General features: G+C 40.3%; 1 protein-coding gene across 2 annotated transcripts; it reads right to left on the reverse strand.

Annotated features, from left to right (window-relative positions):
• Positions 1–7,631: 7,631 nt before the first annotated feature.
• LOC139732190 (uncharacterized) lies at positions 7,632–23,795 on the reverse strand. Of its 2 annotated transcripts, none has more exons than XM_071643064.1 (12): positions 23,661–23,795; positions 22,291–22,375; positions 21,530–21,552; positions 20,849–21,010; positions 20,209–20,316; positions 19,254–19,287; positions 17,265–17,745; positions 15,573–15,613; positions 14,952–15,061; positions 14,370–14,519; positions 10,250–10,463; positions 7,632–9,876 (listed from the first exon to the last, which is right to left on the reverse strand). In XM_071643064.1, exons 1-12 carry the CDS (start codon positions 23,793–23,795, stop codon positions 7,643–7,645), a joined length of 3,777 nt encoding a protein of 1,258 aa, XP_071499165.1. In that variant the 3' UTR covers positions 7,632–7,642. The 2 variants fall into 2 exon arrangements, with proteins under 2 accessions (XP_071499165.1, XP_071499166.1); XM_071643065.1 differs by having other exon boundaries at positions 17,265–17,685; positions 23,661–23,685.
• Between the last annotated feature and the right edge of the window lie 3,556 nt (positions 23,796–27,351).

A 27,351-nucleotide genomic window follows, 5' to 3' on the forward strand; every position in this document is an offset into this window, starting at 1 on the left:
TTGAATTTACTTCTGAATGAGAGAGAGAGAGAGAGAGAGAGAGAGAGAGAGAGAGAGAAGGAAGGAGGAAGAGAAGTAGAGAAGTATAGGCTGATGACTTCTCACGTGCCTGCGCCAACCAAAAGAAGTAGATGACGCACGCAGATGAAATTGATTCGTTAATTCGCTGATTCGACTTGTTACTTGCTCGACGCCTATAGTTTTTCAACCTTTCGTGGATATAACTCGAGCCGACACTACCTTTTCCGCTAACAACCCTTTTGGATGCTGCAGCTTTTTGTTAGCGCGTCGATTAGTTCTCCATGGCGACGCGATATTCCCTTCAACCACTGCGGCACCGCCACAAAATCCATAGAGGTCTTTTTCGGCGCTGACTCCACCACGAACGTTTGTCAGAGGCCGATTTTTAGATTTGCGCCACCTACGGTCTATCACCGACAAGCGGGCGTCACCAATGACGCATTTCTGAGAATCTGATGTAGATTCTTCTAGTTCAGTTTAGTTTCAGTTCATTTTTCAGTTTCATTTCTCACGAACAATATGCGTAAGTGAATAATATAACACTGGGAAATAACAAAGCAACTATTCTGAACATGTTGGGGCACATCTTCCCCAGCACTAAGAAGCTAAGAATCACATAGACATAATATTATCTAGAATTGTCATCTCAAAGATATAGTTTCTGGGTTATATCTTTTTCTGTTTTTACAGAAACTCCAAACTTAGTCAAAAGAGCAGTGAACTTCGCCCAATTGGAAAGGTCATTAACATTCTTGTAAGCTCCACAAGAAAAAAAAAATCTTGTTTATGAATTATGTATAATCCGACATGCAAAGGTTAGGAAGAATTCAAACTACAGGAAGTTTTCTTATTAGCCTTTTGTTTGTTTGTTTGTTTGTTTGTTTGTTTGTTTGTTTGTTTACCCTGCGTTAAAAGGTTGCAAATAAGACCTATGGAACTTGCCATGGCAAGCAATTAGTTCTCAAAAGGATGTTGTTGTAGTTGTTTTCATTAACTGATTGTCTTAACTAGAAAAAAAAAAAAACAGCCAACGACAATAGGAAAGTTACAGGCGCAGACATCACAGCCAGCCTCGTGCCAATGTGCATGTGATGAGATTGACCAAAAATGACTTTCACGAAGACATGAACAAGGAAGAGATAATCACAACTCCATACATCTTTAGATTTTATCTGATTGCAATGAAACTATGATAACTCCACAATTTCCTCCTCTTGGTTCGATTGTGGTTCCATCTTTCATATTTCTCTTGGTTATTTGATATTGCTTTCATTATTGAGTGGATTATGTGTGGTGTTTCACGATTTCCTGGGAGAAAAGTCACAGGACACGTACCTACGCGAACTCACCTCCTTATCCACTTCCGCATTCCTCATCACTTACTCAACAGACAATGTAAAATGCGTTTTGACAAACTCGGGGACGTCCCTTCTGGACTGCCATATATACACATCCAAGTATACTACTACACCATGCAAGACTAATGAACGTATTGTTCATCAACATTGTGTATGTGCGAGATTTGTGTGTGTGTGTCACGTTCATAACATGATGCAGACTACTACCGTACATAATGGGACAGCTGGAAATTCTAGGACCATTTCTGCTGCGGATATGAGGTGATTGACCCTTGTTCGCACAACCGCCTCCCCTGGCCCTCATCGACATAAGGCTTTTTCACTTGTGTTTCTTAACCCCGGACTTTCTCTGACCCAGGACTATCGTTAGTCCAGTACCAATTTTTTTCAGCTTTTACACTCGCCAATTAGTCCCGTACTATCTCTTGTCCGGGGCTAGGAGAAAACTGACCTTTTTACACTCGTATTTCTTAGCCCGGACTTACAAACCACATGAATATTCATAATTACGCTGTGTACTGTACACGTACACGCACGCACCGGCAGCACTTGATTACCTCGTTTCTGATTGGTCAGTGAGGGTGGGACTTCGTCTCCGTCGCTTAGCCCAGGATTATTTTTTCGTTCTGTTTACACTCACTTGCTGGCACCGCAATTGCGGTGCTAACCCCTGCTATTTTGCAGGGCAGATAGTACCGTACTATCGGTGGGGCTAGCCCACTTTGGCAAAACGAGTATAAACAGAAAGTGGGCTAAGGATAGTCCCGTACCAACGGTGGGGCTAAGGCCCCCCCCCCCCCCCCCCCCCTTAGCCCCACCGTTGGTCCGGGGCTAAGCAAAAATTTACAAGTGTAAAAAGCCCTATAGAGGAAGAAGTCAGTACGGAGCAAAGAGATGATAGAGGCCGCGAAGCGGGCGGCGCTCTATCATCTTTCATATGGAGACTGGTAGCATAGACATAGTATCGTGAAGAAGGTAAGACAAGAAAGGGGAAATGGAAGATGAATGAGAAGTAGAAGAAGAGGCAGACGAAGAAGACAAAGACAAGAAGGAAAGGGAGAAGCAGCTATATGCAGAAGTTGTCACTGACCGTTACATTAAAGGGATCATTATAGTTTTGGTTGAGACCTAAATTCATGTTTCTAACATTTTTTGGTGAGATAATGAGAAACCTCTTATGAAATATGAAAGAGCATGTAATTCCATGAGGAAATCAATGTTTATTTGATGAAAATAGGTTTTGAAATGGCTGAAACATCCAAAACAGAGTGATCCCAATAAAGTGTGGGACCCACACTTTATTACAATCTTTTTGTTTTACTTTGTTTTTTGATGTTTCAGCTATTCCAAACCCGATTTTCATCAAATAAACTTTGAATTTCTCTGTACCATTTCTTAAGTGTTCTTTTGGTATCTCACAAAAAAGTTTAAGCCCAATTTTCATCTAAACCAATACTCTACTATCCCTTAAAGTGTTCAGACTGGTTACACCCTCTTCTTTCTCACACAGATCGACCAATCTACGGGAAATATACTCTCTAGCAAAATGATTCTTGCTCTAGTAGCGAGTGAAAACAAAAAACGCTGGAAGCGAAGAGAAGGGAGTCGACGAAGATTAAAGGAGAAACACATCGTAGGTACATGTATTACGTCATTTGAGGAGCATATCCTGTGAGAAATTTAACACGGAAGGAAAAAGCAAAAGGTGAAGGAAAAGAATACGCAGTAGAGTGAAACCTTCATAAAATACACAATGCACCGAGTACATGTACGATACGTAAATGAAGATGTGTAGATGGAAGTGTGGAGGTGAAATACTACATGCACATGAAACAAATACATACGGATCGTATAGTTTTGGTTGAGACCTAATTTCAGGTTTCTAACATTTTTTGGTGAGATAATGAGAAACCTCTTATGAAATATGAAAGAGCATGTAATTCTATGAGGAATTCAACGTTTATTTGATGAAAATTGGTTTTGAAATGGCCGAGATATCCAAAAAAGAGGGATTCTAATAGTGTGGGACCCACACTTTATTACGATCGCTTTGTTTTACTCTGTTTTTGGATGTTACAGTCATTCCAAACCCGATTTTTATCAAATAAACTTTGAATTCCTCTTAAAATGGTATGCTCTGTACTATATCATAAGTGTTTTCCTGGTATCTCACAAAAAGTTAAAAGCCCAATTCTCATCTCCACCAATACTGTACCACCCCTTTAAAGGGATGGTATAGTTTTGGTTGAGATGGGGATTCACGTCAAACTTTGTGAGATACAAAAGATCTCTTTGTTCTTAGATATGTCAGCCGTTTCAAAACCAATTTTCACCATATAAACTTGCAAGTCCTTTTAGAATTGTATGCTCTTTAATATTTCATGAGGTTTCTAATTATCTCTCAAAAAGTTAAAACCGTGAATCCCGATCTCAACCAAAGCTTTACCATCCCTTTAAGGTTAGTCTTGAACCTATTGGCATTCTTACTCTGCCGTTTCTTCTGTATCCAACAATCAATTACATGCCACCCCCCCCCCCCCCACACACACACAAGATGCATGTCGGAAATTGCACTAGAGTTTCACTCAAGATTCCCCTGTAATATAATCATGTGATGCTTGTTTATTTTGTGCGGTATGAGACATGATATGAGGAAGTGACAAGTTTCCTATGCTTCCGTGTTGTACATGTATTTCATTTTCTGCAGTGTTATTACTTTAAGACAGATTGTGTGCAGCACATTACACTGAATAGCAAGTAATAAAACTTTGTGCGTGCAATTAACAGTTGAACACACACACACACACACACACACACACACACACACACACACACACACACACACACAGTTGCTAATACATTATCAGATTCATCCTTTCATATCTGCCTTCCTACTCTAAACGCCAAATATTTGTCAAAGTTCGACTTTTGTGAGTTAGGCGCTAGCTGTATTCCCAAATTTAAGAGATGCATCATCAACTGCTCATAATACATTCATCATACTCCTCTCATGCAATGTTACTGTGAATTACAACCTGGTACATTGTATACAGTACAACTCTTTATGTAAAACTTTCATGCTGTTATTTCATCCATGTACAAGTACATCACACAATTTGTGGACAAAACCCAACCTTCCTGTCTCAATTCTTCAAAAGATCTATACGTGTACTATATGATTGAGAGATAAGACAAAACACGACATTTAGCAAAGACAATGATGAAACCAGTGAGTACATATCAATGGCCTTAAATTTTATTGAAATCGGGGAAGAAATAAAAGAACAGGAGAAGGCCATGCAAGTGCTCATAATTCCATACACATACATTTATACTGGAGAAGAACTTTCATCGTAAATCCAATTGTCTTCCTGGGTACACCGAGTACCACTGCGTAACTCCCATCAAATCTTGCTGGAGGATCAGCTGTAATTGTATTCATTCTTGCTAGCTAGTCACATTGTCAGTATCCCACCACATCGTTCTAATCGTTCTACATTCAGAAGAAAAATGAACAGAAAAAAGAAATAAATTGCCTACAATGTACCACTTTGTGTGGACAATGCATACTGTGGGAAGAAGAGGGAATAGGAACAAAGGAACACAACACATTATGAACTTGGGAATTCCTTACAAGTTACAGACAAGGAAATGACAACATTTCTTTGTAATCATGTTCTTTTTGTCACATCAAACATCCACACCAATTGCTTTCGATGCAAAGTGAAAGTGGTTGCTGGGAAATTTTGTTAGTGTCACAGGAAATTTTATACCACACAGTGTAGTGTACTGCACTAATTTCTGTAAAGTATTCACACATAAGAAGCACAATAGGAAAGAGAAATGTGTATGCATGTATGTCCACATAACCGTCTCATAAGATGTACAAAATTTGGTGGCCACTGGAAGCAAGGAAGGAATAGTGCAATTTAACTGTCTCAATTCTAGACTCTATCTGTCTTTCTGCACAATAGAGAAGAAAAAGAAAATTAGGAAAATATGAGAATTTCATGAAGAGCTGATTTATGCGAAGTTTCTGATCTGTGCAATGTCAGCTCAGGCAAAGTCGACCGAATATTGCATTGGGTTGATTTTAGTGATTCCTGAACCCATGCGTGCATACAAATTGTAATCAACAATACAGTACAAATTGTGTGCAGAGATTTGAGACGAATCAGCAGATCTTAAATTTGTAAATCTTACACTCCTGAGTGGTCAACCTAGTACAGTGAAACATGACAAGCATAGGTAAAATTTTTGCCTACCCCAAAGTAACGTATTGGTCCGACATATAAATGTAAATAACATACATGTTAATGACATCGCCTTAAGTTGATGCTTTTCTCCTGTGCTAATAGAATGCAGAATTTTGACAGTATGTATTCATTCATGAAGATGGAAGTTTGCGTTTACAACATAGACCAAGAAGATTCCTTACAATTTCCCTATGCATAAGACAAAGCATATTTACAAACCAATGTTAGTGCACAAAAAATACAGAACTAACTAGATACCATAAACACACCATCAATGCTAACATCATTTTCTTGTGTATATTATATAGGTACTGAAGTGTTCAGCTGACATTCACAGCTCGACTTAACAGCAGCAGTAGAATCAAAGATTTGGTTGTACTGAAGATTATCTGGTACATGCTACTGATATTAAAATTTTGTCAGTTAAGTATTAGAACAACCAAAAAGCATGTTCTACTTTGCTTACAATACATGCATACATTGAAGGACAACCACATCTAAATAGCCAACAGCCATTGCAGTTATGGATTCACCCAGGTATGTAATTAGCATTTAATGTTTACTTGTTATCTTAAACATTTTACTTGTGTTATCTCAGTGTTGGTAATTTTTTCTTAACTCTAAACTCTTACAAAGTTGTGCTTTCCATGAAAGTACAATGTATAACATTTGAAGCCAATATCTGCTCTTGTAGTCTTTGCATATTAACAATATGTGTATCATCCTAGACTTTATATATGTGTATGATGGATTTCTTTGCAGAAAACATGAACACTGCTGAAGCCATCCTAATTGTTATGTAAAAGATACAGATAAAAAGTACAGCGCAAAAAGTTTGCAAAGTGGTATCAAGTCGCACGATCAGATGTAGTTTCTCAGGTGTCATGGTTGATTATATTATGCAATCGAAAATGCCATGTATAGTCATTCACTGTACTGCACAAAAAAACAAAAACAAAAACAAAAAACCCCAAACCCCACAACATCTGTACAGTGTATTCATGACTCCAATATGAGAAATTTACACAGACATTCAACATTTCAAGTATCACACAGTCTCAGTTCAACTACTCTGCTGTACATTACACAAATAGGGTCAATCGAGTCTTCAATTGTACTAGATGCACACATGTTCATCTCTACCAATGCTAACATAATTGACAGCCAATGTGCTGAGGTACTTGTGCTAGGTTTTGCTGGGACTGGGGCACAGGAGATAAGCAACAAAATCATGCAATATTAATTCTGCCCCTGATCCCAGTGCTCATGGAAACTGACAATGACTGCATACACTGCTGACAATAGAGACAAGACAGTAATCATCACATAACATGTACAATAAACTGTCTCTTATGATTACTATACATGGGGAAAAATTCCCTTTCATGGAAAATTCTACACATCTTCAGTCAGGTAAACAATATTGTACAATGCTTCCAACTTCAAGTAATATCCTGCCGAATTTTGTCACATAAACATTTGTGCAAATCAAACATTTTTTTTTTCTCCCCTCAAATCATTTTGATCAACTTCCCAGATCTATGCTATGGTGCACTGATTTTTCAGACTGACAATAATTCTTTGACAGATTCAAACCCGGAAAAGAACATCACAGACTGTGTTTAAGACAGTGCACAACAAACGACAGAATCATCAATGAAATCTACAAATTAAAAAAGGGAGGGAAAATGGGCTTTCATTGTGCAAAATCATAGCATCAAGTTCAAAGCCACAAAAAAAAAAAATGTTTCACAATGTACATGCACTATATCTAATTCTTAGACTACTTTGCAAGTTGTCATAAAGTAGTTACAGTTTACATGACTAAAAGGAATCATACTCTGGCAGTAAATTCTGTCTATTGATTAGTTTAATGAATCATAACACAGAGAAAGAGAGATACACACAAGCTTATTCAGAGAAGGGGTACTCAAGGTCTATGAAGAATACACTGAAGCAGGTGATTGTATACAAAAATAATAAAGGGGGGGGGGGGGGGAGATGACCTTAGAACCTGCGCATTCCTTGTACATTCTGGAAAGAGTCGAAGCGATTGTCACTCGCTATATTACGACTATCCATTCCAAAGTTAGACCCACCAGAGGTCCTACCCCCATTGATGCTGTTGATCAAGCTACCCAGAGCCGTGGTGTCGAAGCCAGGGCCAAAGGCAGAAGGGCCAGCACTGCTCAGCATGTTACTCACCCCCTGGGAGGTCTGCCCCATGTTTGATGCCAGAGAAGATGACATGCCACCAAGGGACACGCCCCCAGCCCACCTATCTTGCTGTGCAGTCACCGACGAGTCCATCCGACTGCTGTTCCACTTGTTGTCTGACCGGGTGTTGCTGGCCATCATCCCAGAGCTCATGTCATTACTGGAGCTGTGCCTCTGCATGGTGTCCCGCATCATGGACCTGTCGGAGAAGCCGCCCATGGAGCGGTTGTCCGTGTTGGAGCTCCATCCAGAGCTGTCTTGGCTTAGGTCCTGTTGGTAGTTCTGCATCCTGCTGCTGCTGTTGCGACTGAAGTTTGAGGAGTGGTCGACGATCTCCCTTGTTGGAGGACGCTCGTGGTGGTGGTCTATGGTTCTCAGCTCCACTCTGCGGTCACTGGACGGCTGGGAGGTCTGTTGGCTCTGCTTCCAGGAGTCATGGCTACCCGTCACTCGTCTGGTGTCAGAGGTGGACATGTTGCTGTGATGGTCTTGCTTCCAGGACTCTCTTGTCTGCTGAGGTCTGTTCCTTGATGGCGGGGATCGACGGGAAAAGTGTGTGTCTCCTCCAGCATCGTAACGACCTCTTTCTTGATTGAAGCCACTTCTGTCTCTCTCCGCTTCTCTCCCTCTGGAGTTCTCCTGCTGAGGGCGTTCCCTGTCCGTTCTTGGTCTTCTAGCTTGGTATCCACCTTCACTCTGCTGGGAACTGAACTGATGACTCTCTGTGCGGGTGTTTCGGGAATCATACCTCTCTGACCGACCTGTCACATTTCGAGTGGTGGCAATGACACGCCTTTCATCCTTCTCTCCACCAAAGCGTCCAGCCTGATGTTGATCCCTCCTGACTGGTTCTTCTCGCTTCGGTGCATCTTCTCGCCGATGGACATCAGGCCGCTGATGAGTTGGGGCACTGTTTCGCTGCTCTCTGACTTCTCTCCTCTGGTAGGAGTCATCCCTCCTGCTATCTGAGTGCCGGCGTGGTGGCTCACTCCTGTGAGTAACTTCTTCTCTACGAGGGGGGTCTTCTCTTCGTTGAGGCTCACGGCGAGGCACATCTTTTCTTGGATCATCTCGCCTTGGATCTTCTCGCCTTGAATCATCTCGCCTTGAATCATCTCGCCTTGAATCATCTCGTCTTGAATCATCTCGTCTTCCTTCATCCCTCCTGGCATCACCTCTCCGGGTGTCTTCTCTCCTGGAGTCATCCCTCCTCACAGGTTCTTTTCGAGTATCATCCCTTCTCGGGCCCCCTCTGTCATCTCGGTGATTTCTCTGATCATCACGGAATCTTCCTGCCCCAAACCGGCCAGCTGGCTCGTCCCGACGGTCTCCTCCACGGTGATCCCGACGGTCAAACCTCCTCTCAGCTCCTCCCATGTCTGGACCCCGCTGGTTGTTCATCAGGCCCCCTGCCATCTCCATTGGCGGTCCAATAACGACTGACGGAGCGAGCAGCCCACTCTCCATCGCCATCCTCCTCTTCTGCTCACCCATGTAAGGATCCATGTCGTGCATCGGCAGGCTTCTGGCATCCAAGGAACGCTTGAGGGCAGACCGATGCTCTTGCTCCATGCGGAGTTGCATGTTGAGTGCCCGCTCCCTCTCCAGCCTCTCATGTTCTCTCTGCCTCTCTTGCTGGAGACGCATTCGCTCCCGCTCCAGACGCTCCCTCTCTATTCTCTCCTGTTCAAGTTGCATGCGCTGTATCTTCAGTTGCTCCCGCTCTCTCCGGATTTTCAACTCCTCCTCCCGCGTGCGGCGTCTCAGCAAGTCTCGCTGTCGCCTGAACTGTTCCGACCTTTCTCTCTCCCTGCGTCGCTCGGTTTCTCTCATTTCTCTCTCTCGGTTCTTGTACCTTTCCTTGTCACGTTGCTCTTTGATCTTGTCCAGTGATAGGATGTCTTCCTTCTCTTTCTTTTCCTTGTCAGACTTCTCCTTGCTGGCGCTGCGTTCCTGTGATCTCTCTTCTGAGCCTGGGTCCTTCTTGACGGCAGGCTTCTCATCTAGCTTATCTGGGGACTTACCTGTTGCATGAGAACAAGGTAAGAAGATGACAACATACAATTAGGACTTCCTCAAATATTGACTGATCATTGTCACAAGAGGGGGCCATCACCTTCAGAACTATGCAAGAAAAGACTAACTTCAAATACACAAGTGGAATCACTTCTCATGAGAACCATTTATTTTCTACCCATCTGTACTATAAAAGCTGAATTCCCTGAGGTACATAGATACAACATGTATCTTTCGTGTGAAAATTTAATTTCTTTTTAAACCACATATATGGAAGTGTTGATAAAGCAAAGAATACAGCCCAATGCTATCACAATACACAGCAATGTGTTCCAAACAGTGAGAAATAATGAGTGAAACTAATTAAGAGAGAACACTCACCTGGGGAGGTGGAATCTGGTTCCTTATCACTCTTAGCCTCCGGGCTAACAGCTTCCATCTCCAGCTCAATCTTGGTCTCCGTCTTCACAGCCTTCTCTGCATCAGCAGCACTGGTCTTGGCCTCCTCCTTGGCTTCCTTCTCCTTCTCTGCAGCCAGGAGGGATGGCGGGATGAGGGGTGGCTTCCTCCCACCGGGCACAGGGTCATTGCCGGCCTGACAACAGAGGGCAGAGGGTGACATTGATTAACGTCATAGCATACTTACTGCACACCATTGGGACACACACACTCTCACACACATTACATGAATGAAGACACAAGTAACATGACCCGTCAGCAGACGCGTACAGTGCACTCCCGTTATAACGAAATGCTCGGGACCGGCAGTTTTAACGAAATTTCGTTATAACCGAACAGATACGATATATACCGAAAACAAGGAAACCACGTATATACCATACAGTCAAACTCGGATACCTCGACGTCGGATAAGCCGAATATCACTTACCTCGGGGGCAAAATGAAAGTCCCGATTGTTCCTATGGAGTTTCCGTGTATTAAAATTCGCGTAGCTCGAAAAAGATAACTCGAAGTTCGGTTACCTCGAAGGGAAATCTAATGTCCCGATCTTAATTAACTTATTGTTTTTCCCAGCATGTTGCTCGAATCGAAATTGCAAACATCACTCAGCATCTCCGATTAAGCGCGCGTGGACAGCGAAGACATGTCCAAATGTTTTCACACTCGATTGTAAATATTCTGAGACCAGAACAATCGCGCGCCCAAGAAGAAATACCCGATACACAGCTGACAAGGAAAATCCCCAACACCTACTAACACACGTACATGGTATGCACATAGCACCCGTGCCAATGGAGTGCTTTACGATAGCACTACGCGCTGCCTCATCATTTGCTTTTCTTTAACCACTGTGTTTTGATTTTTAATCGAGACAGTCATACCGTGCGCGTAGATTTCTCAACCGTCGGGGCGCACCTGCTTACGTTGACAGTTATATCTTTGCCATTAATCACGCTCCACTGTCAAAACATCAATCTCCCTCGTAGTGCCTTTTCTTAAACTATTTTTTTTTTGCCTTTCACGAAGTTTACTTCCCCGAGAACGCAAGTACAGAAACTTTTTTTTTTTCCAGCAATGCGATTATGAAAATCTGGAAGTATAGGCCGATCACAATGAAGAATAGAATACACAGGGCTCCGCACTAAGTTTTATCGGGCCACCAATATCATTGATTTTTATTTTCTGGTGGTCGAAAGTAAAATCTGGTGACCAAAAAAAAAAAAAAAATCAGGAAAAACATTAGAAAAACTAAATCGGTCCTACTAAATATAGGCAAATTAATATTAAGCATTATTGAAGTGATACAGATGCCCATGTCTAAAACAAATGAATAGAAAATTCAATCATCTTACTCTGTGTTTAAAGATTTGACAAATAGGTGTAGAGATTATTATGAAAGTTGATGCCCATATATTGAGGAGGTCAAAACTTACGTTTGAAATTAGAAAATGGGAGGATTTGCTGACATTTGTTAGCATCCGACATTTGTTTTAGCATTGTAAAAAGCCGAAAGTTACCGTTATTCATTTTTAAATGTAAAAGCAAACAACCGACATTCATTTTAGAATCTTACGGAGCTGAATACTATCCTAATCCTATTTGTTTTAGCATCTAACTGAGCGGATTAATACCATTAATCATTTCCAAATGATAAAGCAACAATCTGTTATTTATTTTTGCATCGTACGGAGCAGAATATTACCGTTATTCATTTCAAACATCCGACATTTATTTCATTATCGAACGGAGCCGAATGTTACTGCTGTCCACTTCCGAAAGTGAAATGAATCATCTGACAATTATTTTATCATCGCACGGAGCCGAATGTTACTGTTTTTCATTTTTGAACGTCAAGGCAGACATCAGACATTTTGGACCATGAAACGTATAGCTGGATGTTAGTGATATTTATTTCGAAATGTACCGTAGCAAATATCCAATATTTTTTTTATCATCGTATGGGGCAGAATGTTACTGCTGTTCACTTCCAAATATGCCAAACGTAAAAGCAATCATTGGACATGTATTTTAGCATCTTCCGGAGCTGAATGCTATTGACATTTACTTTAGAACGTAAAAGCACACATACGGCATTTATTTTATCAGCGTACGGAGTTGAATATTATTGTTATTCACTTCAGAACATCAAAGCAAACATTCAACATTTATTTTAGCATCTTCCGGAGCTAAATGTTATTGCAATTTAGTTTCGAGCGTAAAAGCAAACATCCAGCATTTATTTCATCATTGTCAGGAGTTGAATATTATTGTTACTCTTTTCCGAACGTCAAAGCAAACATCAAACATTAATTTTACCATTAAACGTAGCTGAATGTTACTGTTAGTCATTTCGAAATTTAAAAGCAAACATCATACTGTTATTTTAGCATCATATGGACATGATGGAGCAGAATATTACTGCTATTTTCTTCCGAACATAAAAACGATCATCTGACATCTATTTTAGCATCTTCCGGAGCCGAATGCTATTGCTATTTACTTTCGAAAGTATAAGGAAACATCCGACATTTATTTAACCATCGTACGGAGTTGAATGTTATTGTTTTTCATTTCCGAACGTCATAGCAAAAATTCGACATTTATTTCAGCGTCTTCCGGAGCCGAATGTTATCCTTATTCATTTCCGAACGCAAAACCAAATATCTAACATTAGTTTTAGCACCATACGGAGCTGAGTCTTATCGTTATTCATTTCCAAAAGTATGAGCAAACATCCGACATTTATTTTAGTATCATACCGAGTCAAATATTACCGTCATTCATTTCCACAATTAAACGCAAACCTCTGACCTTTATTTTAGCATCTTACCGCTGTTCATTTTCAAAAGTAAAGGCAAACATCCGACTTTTTTTTTCTTTTTTTGGTGGCGCGATCGGGCCACCAAAATCTTTATTTCTGAAATTTTGATTTCATTTCCGATTTTCATTCAATTCATTCATATAAAAGTTGATTCAATTCAAATTGACAAACATGCAAATAATCAATAGGCACTATAACAGACACCATGTTGAACATCGATAAACGTCGAACATCGATAAACATTGGATAAGTCGAAGAAAATTCGACGTACGCGTACCTCGAAATTCGCGTACGTCGAACCATTTTCTTCAGTCCCGACGAATTCGAGGTATCCGAGTTTGACTGTATATATATGGTATATGGTATATCATATTCTGTTTCTGAATACTCATCATACACTGCAAAGCTATGTGAAATGTGATGGGATAACTGTATTACAATAATAAACGCAAGTTCCCCTAAGAAACTGTGCGTGACACAAGGAGCGAACACACAGTGGTGTGAAGCGTCCACCCATGCAGAGACGATATAAATGCTTGTTCCGCTACGAATTTTCGAAAGCAATTCGCATTTCGTTATAACGGAGCACATTTCTTTTGTTTTTCTTTGTCTGTGGCGCTCGGAAAAGACTTCGTTATAACGGAAATTTCGCTATAACCGTGTTCGTTATAAGCGAATTTTATACCATAGACTTAAATGGTGATAATTTTGGGACCAGAAGATTTACTTCGTTATAACGAAATTTCGTTATAACCGTGTTCGTTGTAACGGGAGTGCACTGTAGTAAAGAGAACTGCAACTGATCATTTTTTTTCCTGGATTGTTTGTTTGTCACTAGACCTTACACATAGCAGTTAGCATCTAGGCAATAGCCTTGAAAATCTGTGTTTATCAATGGTGAATTGAAGAATATGAAGTGCACTGTTTGAATGCCTTCTTCTTTGGATAGGTCATTTCCAGGGAAACATGTAAGTGACGTGTGAATTACACAATGAAATGATTATGGCTGATCTTTTGTTTTTCTCTTCCAAGCTTTATTCAACAGAAGTGGTGCTTGTTTTTTCTATAGAATAAATAGAATAACTGCCAACTTAACAGTTCATAACCTCAATATGTAGTCTCCAACCACCAGGGACAGAACTTCAGTAAGAAAAAGTGTAATAATGTAAACATGACAAGAGCAGCAAAGACTATGTGACAGTTGTGTCTAGTCCTCACCCATTCAACGTGAATAATCCTTCCATGCAGCTCTGTGCGGTGGAGGTGGTTCATGGCCCGCTGTGCCTCTGAGCTGGCAGACATCATGACAAAGCCGTAGCACAGTGTGCCGGGGCTGCGAGCATTGGTGACCACCTTGGCTCCAGCAACCTGAAGGAAAGAGAGAGAGGATTTCTGGTGACTCCTTTTATAGCAAAATCCTCAAGACTGGCACTTCATTTATTTTAAACTATATCAAAATTTTGTTGTAACTGAAGAAATAAAATATACAATCCTCATGTAATAATTTGGGGACCTGAAATTTTCCTTCATAACTAACGTCTTACGTTTGTAACAGAAACGCAAAGTACCAATTTTTTTTTCCTGTGCTATAGGCAACACGGAAGCCTGAACTTCCTCAACTAATAATTGCCCAATCAAGCCAGTGACCATATGGTCATTGCATTATGCCCATGATATAAAAAGTGAATAAAATAAGCAACAGCATACAAATTATTTAGAGAGAAGGTCCTTGCCACATACATTTTTGGCTGTCAATTGAGTACATCAATTACACGATCTTTTCTAATCAAATCACCTCACCTTTCCATACTTGCTAAAAGCAACCTTCAAGTCAGCAGCCCGTGTAGTCTTGGACAGGTTGCACACCCACAGATTACGGCCACCACTCCTGCCAGAACCTGGGCGTCGATCTGCAAGGAGGAAGGGGGCACAGGGTTGTCAAGAAGTAAATATCATGTTTCATGCTGCCATACCATGTAACAGTAAGATACTGGTATATCAATTCAGAAATTACTACATTGCGCATGAATGCAGTATAGGTATAGTATCCATTTTTCTGCCATTGTTCTGTTTCAAAAACAACTTCTCAGTGTAATGCCAGGCAGATAATGACACTTATTGAGTAATACAAAATACTTCTGAACGTAACTGGGTGGGGATGTATAACTTGGTTACTTGACAGGATGATTCAAAACTTTATCAGTCTCTGAGATTTGACTTATTTCAGTTGGACAAACTAAAATGATGTTTCCCCTACGAGAGATAGAAAGAGTACATCAGGGCAACGTCACAACTAGAGGCAACATTCACCGATCACTTCATCACACATGGTAATGGTCTTATTCCTAATGCTTGGGAATGGAATGAGATATACTCATTTCCGAAACTCCAACCCTCATCCCAAAATCAACCCAGACCTACCTTTCTCAGAAGCAGGCTTGCCAGAGCCAGTCCCAGTAGAGCTGGTGAGAGGAAGCAAAGGGGAGAAGTATGAGAACCCAGCCTCACAGCAGAGCAGAGACAGCATGCCATTCATTGCCTGGCAAGCTGTTCTGTCTGCAGTGATTTACAGTGCACTTTATCTTTAGTCATCACACACACATACGCACAAACACAGACACAGACAGGCAGATACACACACAGACAGACAGACACACAAACAGCTCTCTGTCCACTTGCTCACGTCTCATTACAGCAGCTATGTACACTCAGCACAAACACTGGACAGTCAGTGTGAATGCACAGATCAATGCAGTAATAAACACACACCAACACAATAAAACACTTAAAAATCAAACTCACAGCCAACATCACTCTACATTGCTCCGTTCAAAAAAAAAAAAAAAGATACATCACAAATTGGAATTCACGCAACTACACTTACAAGCATTTTTTTTTTCTTTTTTGAAGGTTACGTTTTGAGTTACCTCATATAATCTTACTTCAATGAAAATGCTACGATACCTGGCTGTTGTAATTCAATTGCTTTCCTTTCATGCAGCATCATCTTCACAAATATGAATGGAAATGTTAGTAATTCTGTGAGCAAATAATACTGAACAATGGTTTATCTTTTTTTTTGCCATCTTCTAGCTACTTTTAATACATATTTTCATTTTTTTTTTTTTCAATGGAGAAAACATACATATTGAACATTGCAGGCTCCTTGTCTTCCGATTTCTGCCAGAACTCTGTATACATCATACGTTCATGCAAAATATACCTTAATCCTGTTGCTATTATCTTTGTTTCGAACAAGTAAGGCGTCCCCCTTCCCACCTTTCTTAAAAAAACCCGAAAAACAAAAGCGGTAGATTTGCAAATAACAATACTACTGATAATTATCACCATGTACGCGTAGTATCATTTTGTTGGTACCCCTTACTTCACATCTACTACACGAGGTGAATTACTGGTACATTCTCTCATTGACCAATGTGATCTCAGCGACATGGAAAGTGTTTGTGTAATATGTGATCTCTTTGTGTATTTGCATTTTGCTTAGTTTTTTTTCTTTTTGGCTGGGCATCAACAAGGCATATTTTCTTCACTTTGTCAGTGGATTCTATGAGAAGAGTGAGATTTACATGCACAGACATGACTCCACAAGTATTACATATTGTACAAGCTGTCCGTGTAATGGCGGGTAAGATCGCAGTGTTCTCTGCATCGTAATGATCACAGTGCAGCATGTGTCATGACTGTCACTCTAGTATTATTCCTGGGCCACGCTGGATCTTGTGTGTGTACATTTCATACAAGCCAGACACTTGTCCCACAAGACCCACTTATATACCTTTAGTGGCTTTGGACACTTTTGCATTGGGCTAGCAGTTAGCTGGTTTTAAGAACCTCCGTATGATCTTTTGACAGGCTAAGTGGTGAAGTTGTCGGCAAAGTCTTCGGCTCAGTTATTACCAACTACGTGTCACAGTGCGCATGGCTCTTTCGATGATGCCAGGAAAAAAAAAAAAGAAGGCAGCTTTCTTTGCTGTCATCATGTGAAAGGAAACATGCAAGGTCTCTTGCCTGCCACGCCTTTTTTTTTTCTTATTGTAAAAACCTGGAACTATCACTTATAAGAAAAAAAAAAGTGATGTGATGGTAACAAACCTTCTCCTCTGGGTGTCACTGCCAGTTGTAGGGGTTTCACTTTTCACCCCCGCTGATTCTTTGTCTGCCTCTTTGTCAGCATTCTTGTCTCCTTCTGTTTTTTGTACTGGCTCTCCGCTCTTCTCCCCGTCCCCAGTCTTCTCCTGGGTCTCAAACTCCCACTTCTCTTTGCCCTGGCTCGCTTCCTTGGTGGCCTTCTCCGATTTGGTGTCATTGCCGGGCTCTTCGGTGGGTGCCTTGTCCTCCGGTTTGGTCAGGTCAGCGTCCAACTCCAGCAGCGAGGGCTCGTCCACGTGGACAATCAGGGACTCGTTATCGACTTCTTGCTTTACGGACGCGGGCGCCGTCGGCTCTGTCTTCGCCTTGTTGTCACGGCGCTCGCCGGCACCGCCCTGCTCTGTCGCCGAGCTATCGGTCACTGCTGTGGTTTCAAATTGATCTCCGTGAGTGGGGGTAGCCAGAGGAACCAAAATGCTTTTTGCTGAAATTTGGTCACACGGAACACATTTTACTGAATGCCATGGGAAGTGATTGAAAACAAAAGAGCATTAGGAACACCGGTCATGAAACATGTGCAGCAGGTCGGGTGCCAGCCAGCCTCTGGTCCAGCTCTCCTTGCTCATCACACCAGAATCATACTTACCTCGACGCCTCAGAGAGAGAACATCTCAGAAAGGAAATAAAACTTACAGCCAGACATGATGCACTAGTACTTGCAAATTGAATTTTTTCCCCAAAAACAAACAAAACATTACTAAAAGTAGAGCAGAGGTTTCTGTGGCTTTGTTTAACTCGAAGAGAAGGCAGTCGCTGGGTTGGTTCTTCAGGAAGAAACCTCTGAGCCATAAGCTTCAATCCATGCACTCGAGCTGAGGAACACAGGCTGAACTGGCTACCCAGCGTTTTGTATTAGAAGATAACATATTCTGGAACATAGCCTGTCTTCACCACTGAATGTTCCTCTTCACGTGTTCTGGATTATTTGTGTAGTAGCCGTATGAAGTCTCAGTATCACTTTGTAACAAAACATGATAAAATGCGTGTTACAGTTACTGAAGAGTCCATCATTGCCTCCGAACCTTCCAAGTGAAAGCTACTCCATTTCCAACAGCATTCTGCTGCAGGCAGCTTGTCGAGGACACGCACTGCCTGTCTGAATAGTCATGAGAACCTCCATCCAGTTTTACAGGAAACCAAAGCGTAGTGTGACGATTTCTGCAAGTAACCAGACAGCTCTCCACTGCACGATGACCACTTCCATCGGTCTTATGCTGCCATACACATGAAGTCTAAAGACGTGATGTGTGATTCACATCAGGTTGTGCTCTGGATAGTGCGAATTCAGCCAACGTTGATTCTTCCCGATGTCCTCCAGAATGTCGTTCAGCAATGTCAGTGTTTTTTTTTTCATATATACACACTCATATATATATATATACATGTATGTATACACTGGAGTATCTTCCCCCGTTACTTCCCTGCTTTTAATCTGTTCTCTTGTTTAGTTGAATTTCTAGTATCTGTCACATATGTTCTTTCTGCCCATCCTGGAGACATGCCAAGTCCAGTTCAAATTACTCAGCCTTTATGCCTAACAGCTCATGCGAGATTTATCGCCAAGCTAAATTAGCTCCACTGCACCAGATAGGTTGACTGATGCCACATCTTGAGAACAGCACCTTACACACGTTAGCCGCACTGGTGTAGAGAAGGCACGCTCTCCGATCACTCCAGCATGTACCTCTTTTCACCAAAGTCCTGTTGAACGATGCACCCGGAGACGCTGACCCCTTATGACGTGTAATTCATTTCAGTCACTATATTGAATCCTCTAGTAAAGTTGTTTAAAAAAAAGCCACAGAAACATGCCCTCTTTCTACACAGCAAAGTTTGCATTTAAATACAGATCAGAAATTCTATATCACATGAAATCCTATCCCTCCACCAACAACACCCTTTTTTATTTTCAACTAGACTTAAAATCCTTACCTCCTGTTTCCTCGGACTGATCACCAATGGCTTCCTACAACGAAAACAAAATTACAATCACAATAGTTAAACCAGCAGACCTGTACACTACACAATACAGTGTTGAAATTGTCTGGTTTATCAAGACTACCACCTCATTCTTGATCCCATTCTGGTCCAAATCAAAGTCTCATGGGCAATTTTCATGTTACAGTGGAATTGTTGAATCCTTCCTTGGTCATGCAAAATCAGTGTACCAGGTATCTCAGTTAAGCTACTCTTGTCATCTTCCCAAATTTTCATGATACCACAGACCTTCAATGTTTTGCTGCCAGTATAAATGCACTGATAGAAAACCTACATGAAATTATGACCATTCAGAATTTTATTTGACCACTTCACACAGGCATGTTTTTCCCAATAGCTCAGGTGACTCCCCAGTCGCATTTACGACAATGATATTTACAGAAAAAAAAAAATGTCATAAGCATCAAATTAATTACTGCATCAATCCCAAGTTAATTGTGATTAAACCATGAATTCTGACCAGTGACACATAGCAGATTTTGCCAGATTATTCAATTAGTTATGTCTTGCAGCAGTCATTCATCATATGTGATGAAAACACACGTTTAACTGTTTAAAAAGATAAAATGACATCACACTGTATTTTCTTTTTGTTTTTTTTTTGCCTTCGATTACGATTGTTCTGGAATTAGAGTTGACTTCCGTTATAACGAAGTCCTTGTGACCGGCAGTTTTCTTTTGTTATATCGAAATTTCATTATAACTGAACAAATAAACAATAAAAAAGCATAGAGCCGATTATTTTGCGACCTGGATTTTTATTTTGTTATTTTAACTGGAATTTTGTTATTATCGTGTTCGTTATAATGGGAGTGCACCGTAGTACAAGTATGTATGTACCAAGTCTGATGACAGATAATTTCTGTCATATTACCGCCATGTGACTTACATCTTCCGTGAGAAGCTGGTCGTCCTCTGCTGTGATGTTGATGGCATCATCATCAGGTGGCATATCCTCATCGAGGGCAGACTCCTGCTGCATCTTACCCATGACATCCTACAAGAACGTGCAATACAGTTTGAAATTACTATCCTGTTTGTTTGAATATCCCATCAATATCACTTTTCAGCTTTTATTTGCCATGTGCATTCTCTCCCTCATTCGTTTACGGCACCGGTAGTGTGGGACACTATACAAAATGAAGGAAAAGAATATATCTATGCTATAATCATTCTAAATGCAACAAAATTATGTGACAGAAGACATCACATAATCTCTTTGCAAGTATAGTTTAGATTTCATTCAAAATCCAAACCCCCAGTTTGACTTATTCAATATTCACTATAATTATGTTTTGGGGCAATGGGACACATGTTTGTTAGTGAATAAGTATCACACCATTTTCATATTCCTATGTTTGAGTAGCCACTCTACTGCCTAAATTGCTTTTATGCATATTCACATTCATTATGTCTTGGTTGTGGTGTGTCCAAACATTCAAAAATACTTTAAAGTTTAACATTTTCTGAGAATGTTTTCATTTTGTGGTGATGCAAAGTTACACATTTTGGATTAGCAAAGCACCCACCTCGTCAGTCATCTGGTCTTCTACTGTGATGCCATCCAGAGCGAGGTCTTCTTCCTGCGACAGGCCGTCGATGGATTGGTCTCCAGTGGAGTCCACCTGCAGGAATTCACCATCCATCAGCTCCTCTGGCTCCATTTCTTCCATCTGCTCCTCATGATCCCCCTGTAAAAGGTCCCAGGCAGTTTTGTTAAGAAACATTAACAGGACTTTGCAGAAAAAAGGAAAGCATTGTGAAGCATGCACGCTTCTACTCTGGCTGGTAAATTGATCACTAACAAGTGCAGTGTATGTTTTCATTTTATCAATTTAAGTTGATGACACTGCCCTTGCAGTTGCTGGTACACAAAACTGACTGCAATTTTGCTCTAGGGGTACGTCAATGTTACATTGTATAGTCAATGAGCAATCAAGCCAAAATAAAACTAATCCTCTTTTGACCAATACCTACTTTCAGATGTGTTATGACAGAATACTCTGGCAGTTCCTAATGTACAACTGTACATTCATAATAATTTGAAGAATGATTTCCTCACTCTCACACACACACACACACACACACACACACACAATATAGGGTTCCTCCTGCATAATGTTTCAGTGAATGTCTGTCCACTCAACAGCAATACAAACACAAAGAAACTGAAATAAATGCATCTCTCGTAACATATTTGGGACACTTACATCTGGCTTTCCAACAGCCCTCCCTGAAAATGAGAAGAGAAGTCACAGGTTTAATTGAAAAGAAAGAGAATTTTTCAATAGTATTTTTGTAGCATTTAATGATCAAATTCCATTTCAAAGCATTTGGAATATGGAGCAAATTTTAAAGTTCTGTCACATTTTTTTTTTTTTTTTTCGGTGGGGGGGGGGGGGGGGTATAATATGGTAAAAGTTGTATCCCCAATTTCAAATGATGATTTTTATTTTGAAATATATGAAAAGCACTAACATAATGTTCAAAATATGTTTCAGTCTAAAGTACAGGTAAGTGTGCACCTTGACCAGAGCAATAACCTTACCCATCTCTCTATACAGCAATTTGGGTACTTGTACAATGTATTTGAACTTCAAAATTTAAGCTATCCAAAACATGTCTTAAACAGGTCATTTGTCATTATTGGAGCAGAAAAAATCTGCTAGGTCCAATGACGGCAAAAACAAGTGTTATCACATGAAAAGAAATATAATGCATACTAAGTAATAGCTTAAGTTCTATTCTTTGCTAATCCTTGAGTTTCCTCATCTTACGTTTCTACACAGTCTTCCTTGAATAGTAAACAAAATATGCAAATAATTTGTACTACATAATAATAAATAAATTCTTCTCTAGCCATCATCATATTAAATAGTATCTGATGTTAACGTTTGTCTGCCACTTGACTCGGGGAGAAAATGAAGTAGAAGCGATTACAGTGTAGCATTACAAAGTAATAAATACTTACTTGGTGTTGCTTTTCTGGACCCCCCTTTGGCACCACTTCCATCAATAATGATTTCATTGGGGTCAGCACCTTCACTTATTAAGGCCTGAGAAGGAGAAGGAATGAGTAAAAGCGGCAGGCACAATAAACACAAATTCCCAATTGTATTTTGTCAGGCAAAGAAAGCTGTGACCGTATGACCTCTTCTAGTTTTATTAACAATGTCATATTACTCTTGTTAATGTGGCTTGTCCGAAGAAGGTAGCAGTAATACATTCGTGAATGACATTAAATAATAATGAGTCTTGGCATGGCCATGGATTATCTTTTGCAGCATATCATTTTTCAGGTTATTGTTCTTTTATAAAGTATTGATGTTATGTAAAAGTATTGGTATTATGAAGATGAAGACGCAAATATTCAAATGTGAATGACACGCCTCTGAAAAACAGCAGCAACAATTGACAAGGTACAGAATTCAAACATAATTTTGTCGGGTTTGTCCATTGCTTTTCAATGACACTGACAGCAATAATAACTTTACATGAGAAATGAAATTGGGGCTTTTGACTTTCTGAGTTGAGAAGGCTACTGTATGGCTTTTGACAAGCTGTGTGGCCTAGGCTATGAAGGCGACTGTGATACAGCCTCTACCACACGTGCACACCGTGTCTGTACAGTAGTCTGTACAGTAGTCTGTACTGTGCAGTAAATGTGATACAGTCATACATTTAAATGTAGTCTAGTGCAATAGTGAGTGACATCAACATGATCAAAGATCAATGAAACATATTCTGCGATTAATCAGGTACTGAGGTAGGTTCTACTCCGCTAAATCGGGTAAGGAATGTTCTGCCGACACAGCATTACCAACCCGACCGACTGGGCAAGGTGGAGCTCCACAGCTCATAGCTCACAGCGGAGACTGCTGCGAGATATTGCTCGTAAACTTTTATACATGTAGTAAGCCACTGGCCATGTGGCATCGCGCATGAGTCTTCACGATGGGGTCATGGCGCTAATGAGTAATGTACACAACATGCAGTTTCGTACTCTTAGTCTTACATATTTTATGCCACAACAACCCCTTAATCCCAACCCTTTAAATCCCAGAAATAGGACTCAGGAGCATGGCGCGTGGTTAGGGGGCGCCATGATGAAATAAAATTTACATAATTTACTGAGTCAGAAACACGCCACACTCTGTAACGTGTGTAGTTCCGCACACATCTACCTTCCTTGTCCGTTTTTACAGCGTAGGCCTCGGGCCCTACAATAGTGTACCAGTGCACAAATTCGACGAGCGTTCTGACCAACAACTCTTGTCACTGCTTTCGACGATTGAAAGTCATACAGGGCTAACAAATTGAGGAGTAAGCAAAACAGTTTACCTTCTGTAATCTCTCTACTAACACAGCTTTCACCCCAGACTTGTCTAAGCTTCTCTTTTCAAGCTCAAGTCGGAGATCGACGACTCGCAATTCTGTGATTTTCCGTCGCACAATACCGTCCTCTGATGTCGCCATGATGGTTTATGCAAATAATTAACCACGTGACATGAGTGACGCTTATATGCACAGTTCGCTCGATCCTCAGTAGACAAACAAGCGCGCGGAAACCGGTACAAAGTCCGATATCAAAACAAAGTTTCGCAAAGTTCTCAACCTTCACACTCCTCGTGTATCAAGTATCATATGTACATGTATGTTTTTGCCAATCTGTATCCCTTTTTGTTTTCGTTCCATCCATTTCATTGGGTTCTCCGTACTTATAGACAAACAGAAAAAAAGAATCGGAGTTGACAGTAAAGAAAGCAAGAAAGATATCAACGCACTATTGTGACGTGTATTATCCCATATATATCACACACGTCGTAACATTCCAACTTGACCTTGTCAGAAATATATATATATAAACCCTTCAAAAAAGTTTGGAAATCTGACTTCAGTTGTAAATGTCTCCAGTTTGTTAGCACTATACAATTTGTGCTTGATATCAATGGAAAGGTTATTAAATTCTCTCTAAAATGATATTCTACTCATTATGATTATGCCTTATGCCGTTAAGTAAAGGGCTGTGCTTAAAAGTGTCTGATAAGGTCTGCATTGAAAAGTTGCAAAATGAACAAGAACATTCCTAGAATGAGAATGGTCGTGAAGAGTAAATAGAGAACATGTTCTTTTGAGTTATGTCTTTTGTTCTCAACTGGTCAGCCATGAAGGCAAATTTCAATAGACATTTTAACTTCACATTCAAGTTTTCAGTGGTGCCATGCCAGGTAATTTTGATAACTCATCAAGTTTTATGGTTGTACATCATACCACGTGTAAGCAATGTTCAAAAAGCCCGCGCCATAGGGCAAATTGAAGCTGAGATGCTTCAAAAAGATGACAACGCAAGACCACATAGATCGAGACTTGTGCGCAACTTTCTCGAGAGAGAGGGCATCACTAGAATGGACTGGCCTGCATGCAGTTCCGACCTCAACCCCACAGAACATCTTTGGGATTAACTTGGCCGAGCTGTGGGGAAGAGGGTCACAAATGCAACAACATTGGCAGGACTCCGTCAGATATTGGTTGACGAGTGGAACGCCATTCCTCAGCAGCGAATCACGAAGCTAATCAACAGCATGAGGACACGGTACCAGGCCGTGGTGCAAGCACTTGGGTCGTCCACCAGATACTGAGCCCCGATCATGTTCATTGACAATATAAAATCGAAGTTAACATAAATTAAAGACAAAATAACGACCAGATAAGGACAAAATAAAGATGAAAATCCACTAAAATCAAGACCATGCCATTTCACTTCTTTATGTCTTTTTTTGTGGTTAATATGGTGAGGTTCTGTGAGACGAAATGGTTTAAGTCATGATCGTTTGTGTTTGTGTTTGTGTGCGTGTGTGTGTATGTGTGTGTGTATATATGTGTGTTTGTTTATCTGTTTGGTTGAACCAGGGAGGTGAGAGTCTCACCTCCCTGGTTGAACGCATACATGTTTCACTCCATACACCAAAGAAACAATGGGGAACTCACTCATAACAAGGAAACTCCATTAGGGACGTTAAAAATTGGGCCATTTTGCAGCTTTTAAATTCTGACTTTACCTCATATTTGTAAGCACTGCACCGGGCGCCTCCATGACGATACGATAATCATTACAAGTATGGTATCATTTGAAAGAGAATTAATAAATCTTTGTGTGGTACTAAGCACAAATAAATTATTTCTAAGGAAAAATGAGAAATAATTGATCAAAATCAGATTTCCAAACTTTTTTGAGGGGTTTATATATACTATATATATATATATATATATATATATATACAGTATATACCAATATGCATTCATGTTGAGATTTCACGTATTGGCTCCACGAAGAAATGAAGAAACAAACTGGTATAATGCATTTTTGGCCAATAAAGAATGAGTTTATTCGACTCGAATTTTCGGCGTCCTACGCCTTCTTCAGGAGTCTTGACAATGACGGTATGAATACTCCTGAAGAAGGCGTACGACGCCGAAAATTCGAGTCGAATAAACTCATTCTTTATTAGCCAAAAATGCATTACCAGTTTGTTTCTTCATTCATTAACACACACACACACACACACACACACACACACACATACATATATATATATATATATATATATATATATATACATATATTCCCTCTTTATCCATGAATGACCTGAAATATAGAAAGAGAATCTAGCTTACAACAAACAAACAAACAAACAAGCACACATACACATACACACACAGGCCGAGACATATTTCACTGCAGACAGACGAACGGACGCAGACATAGCACACCACGCACTCATGCACTCACAGGAACAGAAGCACACCCACTCGCTCAAAAAGGAACCAAGGAGTTGAATGATCTTTATTCATTCATGAATTTCAAAACGAAATGTGTCATATGGTATACTACATGTATATACATGAATTGATATTTACACCGCATGACATATAGCATCCTTTCGCAGCCAGCATAATAGCAGGAGCTGAATTGCAGGTGTTGGGCACTGTACGTTGATAGATTGATAGACCTATAACTAAAATGTATTACGGAGAGATAAAAGTAAAAAAGTAATACAAAATTAACGAATAACAAAGAGAGTTAACTATATTACTCCTTGCGCTTGCGGGAACCCACCTGTGAGTGAGATCACAAAACTCATCAGTGTTTTTATCGAACACTGACGGGTAATAATTCATCCCCTTATCTCGTCCGATATTTCGAAAAAAATGTACATTGCATGATTGTTACAAGTCCATACGCCTTTTTAAAAACAAGGGCAGATCTTTTATCTCTTTGTAAGTCACAATCCCTTGCAACTGTTGGATTTGTTATTGCTTGGAGAGTATAGCATAGACCTGGGGGTGTTTCATCAACGAGTTCGTCGGACGTTTTCACCGACAAATTTGCTATCAGCCAATCAGACGCAAGGATTTCAGTAGCTTTTAACAGTTGTCAGTGTAAATCACTGACAAAAAGTTTCATGAAACGGTCCCCTGATCATAACGATTAGTGACTAAAACAACAACAATCATTCAGGCTAATGAAAATTACTGGAACAACGGAAATGATAGTGGTGATGATGATAACAATAATCGATTAGTAACAATAATTATCGTGGATTCCAGGGCCCTGTTGCATAAAACCCTTACCGCTGGACTTACCGCTCCTTTCTAGCGGTAAGTCTTCAAATTAGCGGTAAATTTTATAATCCTTGATGCTGATTGGCTGTGACACCTAATTTTGACGGTAGTTACCATTGAAATTCAACGGTAAGTTTTATGCAACGGGCCCCAGAATCGTGGATTCTGGAATACATGTGATTCGATTTATCATGAAATTGTATTGACTATGGAATCAATAAAAGATTACGGAAAAAAATAATGATTGTCATCATTAATATAACTATCGTTATCATCAACATTATCAGTAGTAATACTGATATTATTACCTCAGCCAAGGAAGACGGTTATGTTTTCATCGGCGTTTGTAATTAAGTTGTTTGTTTGTTTGTCTGTTTGCAAAATAACTAAATAAGTTGTGAACGGATTT

This window comes from Diadema antillarum, unplaced genomic scaffold (assembly GCF_040938485.1).
Source record: "Diadema antillarum isolate AM-2024a unplaced genomic scaffold, OU_Dant_1.0 seq00000403_RagTag, whole genome shotgun sequence".
In the NCBI taxonomy this organism is placed as follows: domain Eukaryota; kingdom Metazoa; phylum Echinodermata; class Echinoidea; order Diadematoida; family Diadematidae; genus Diadema; species Diadema antillarum.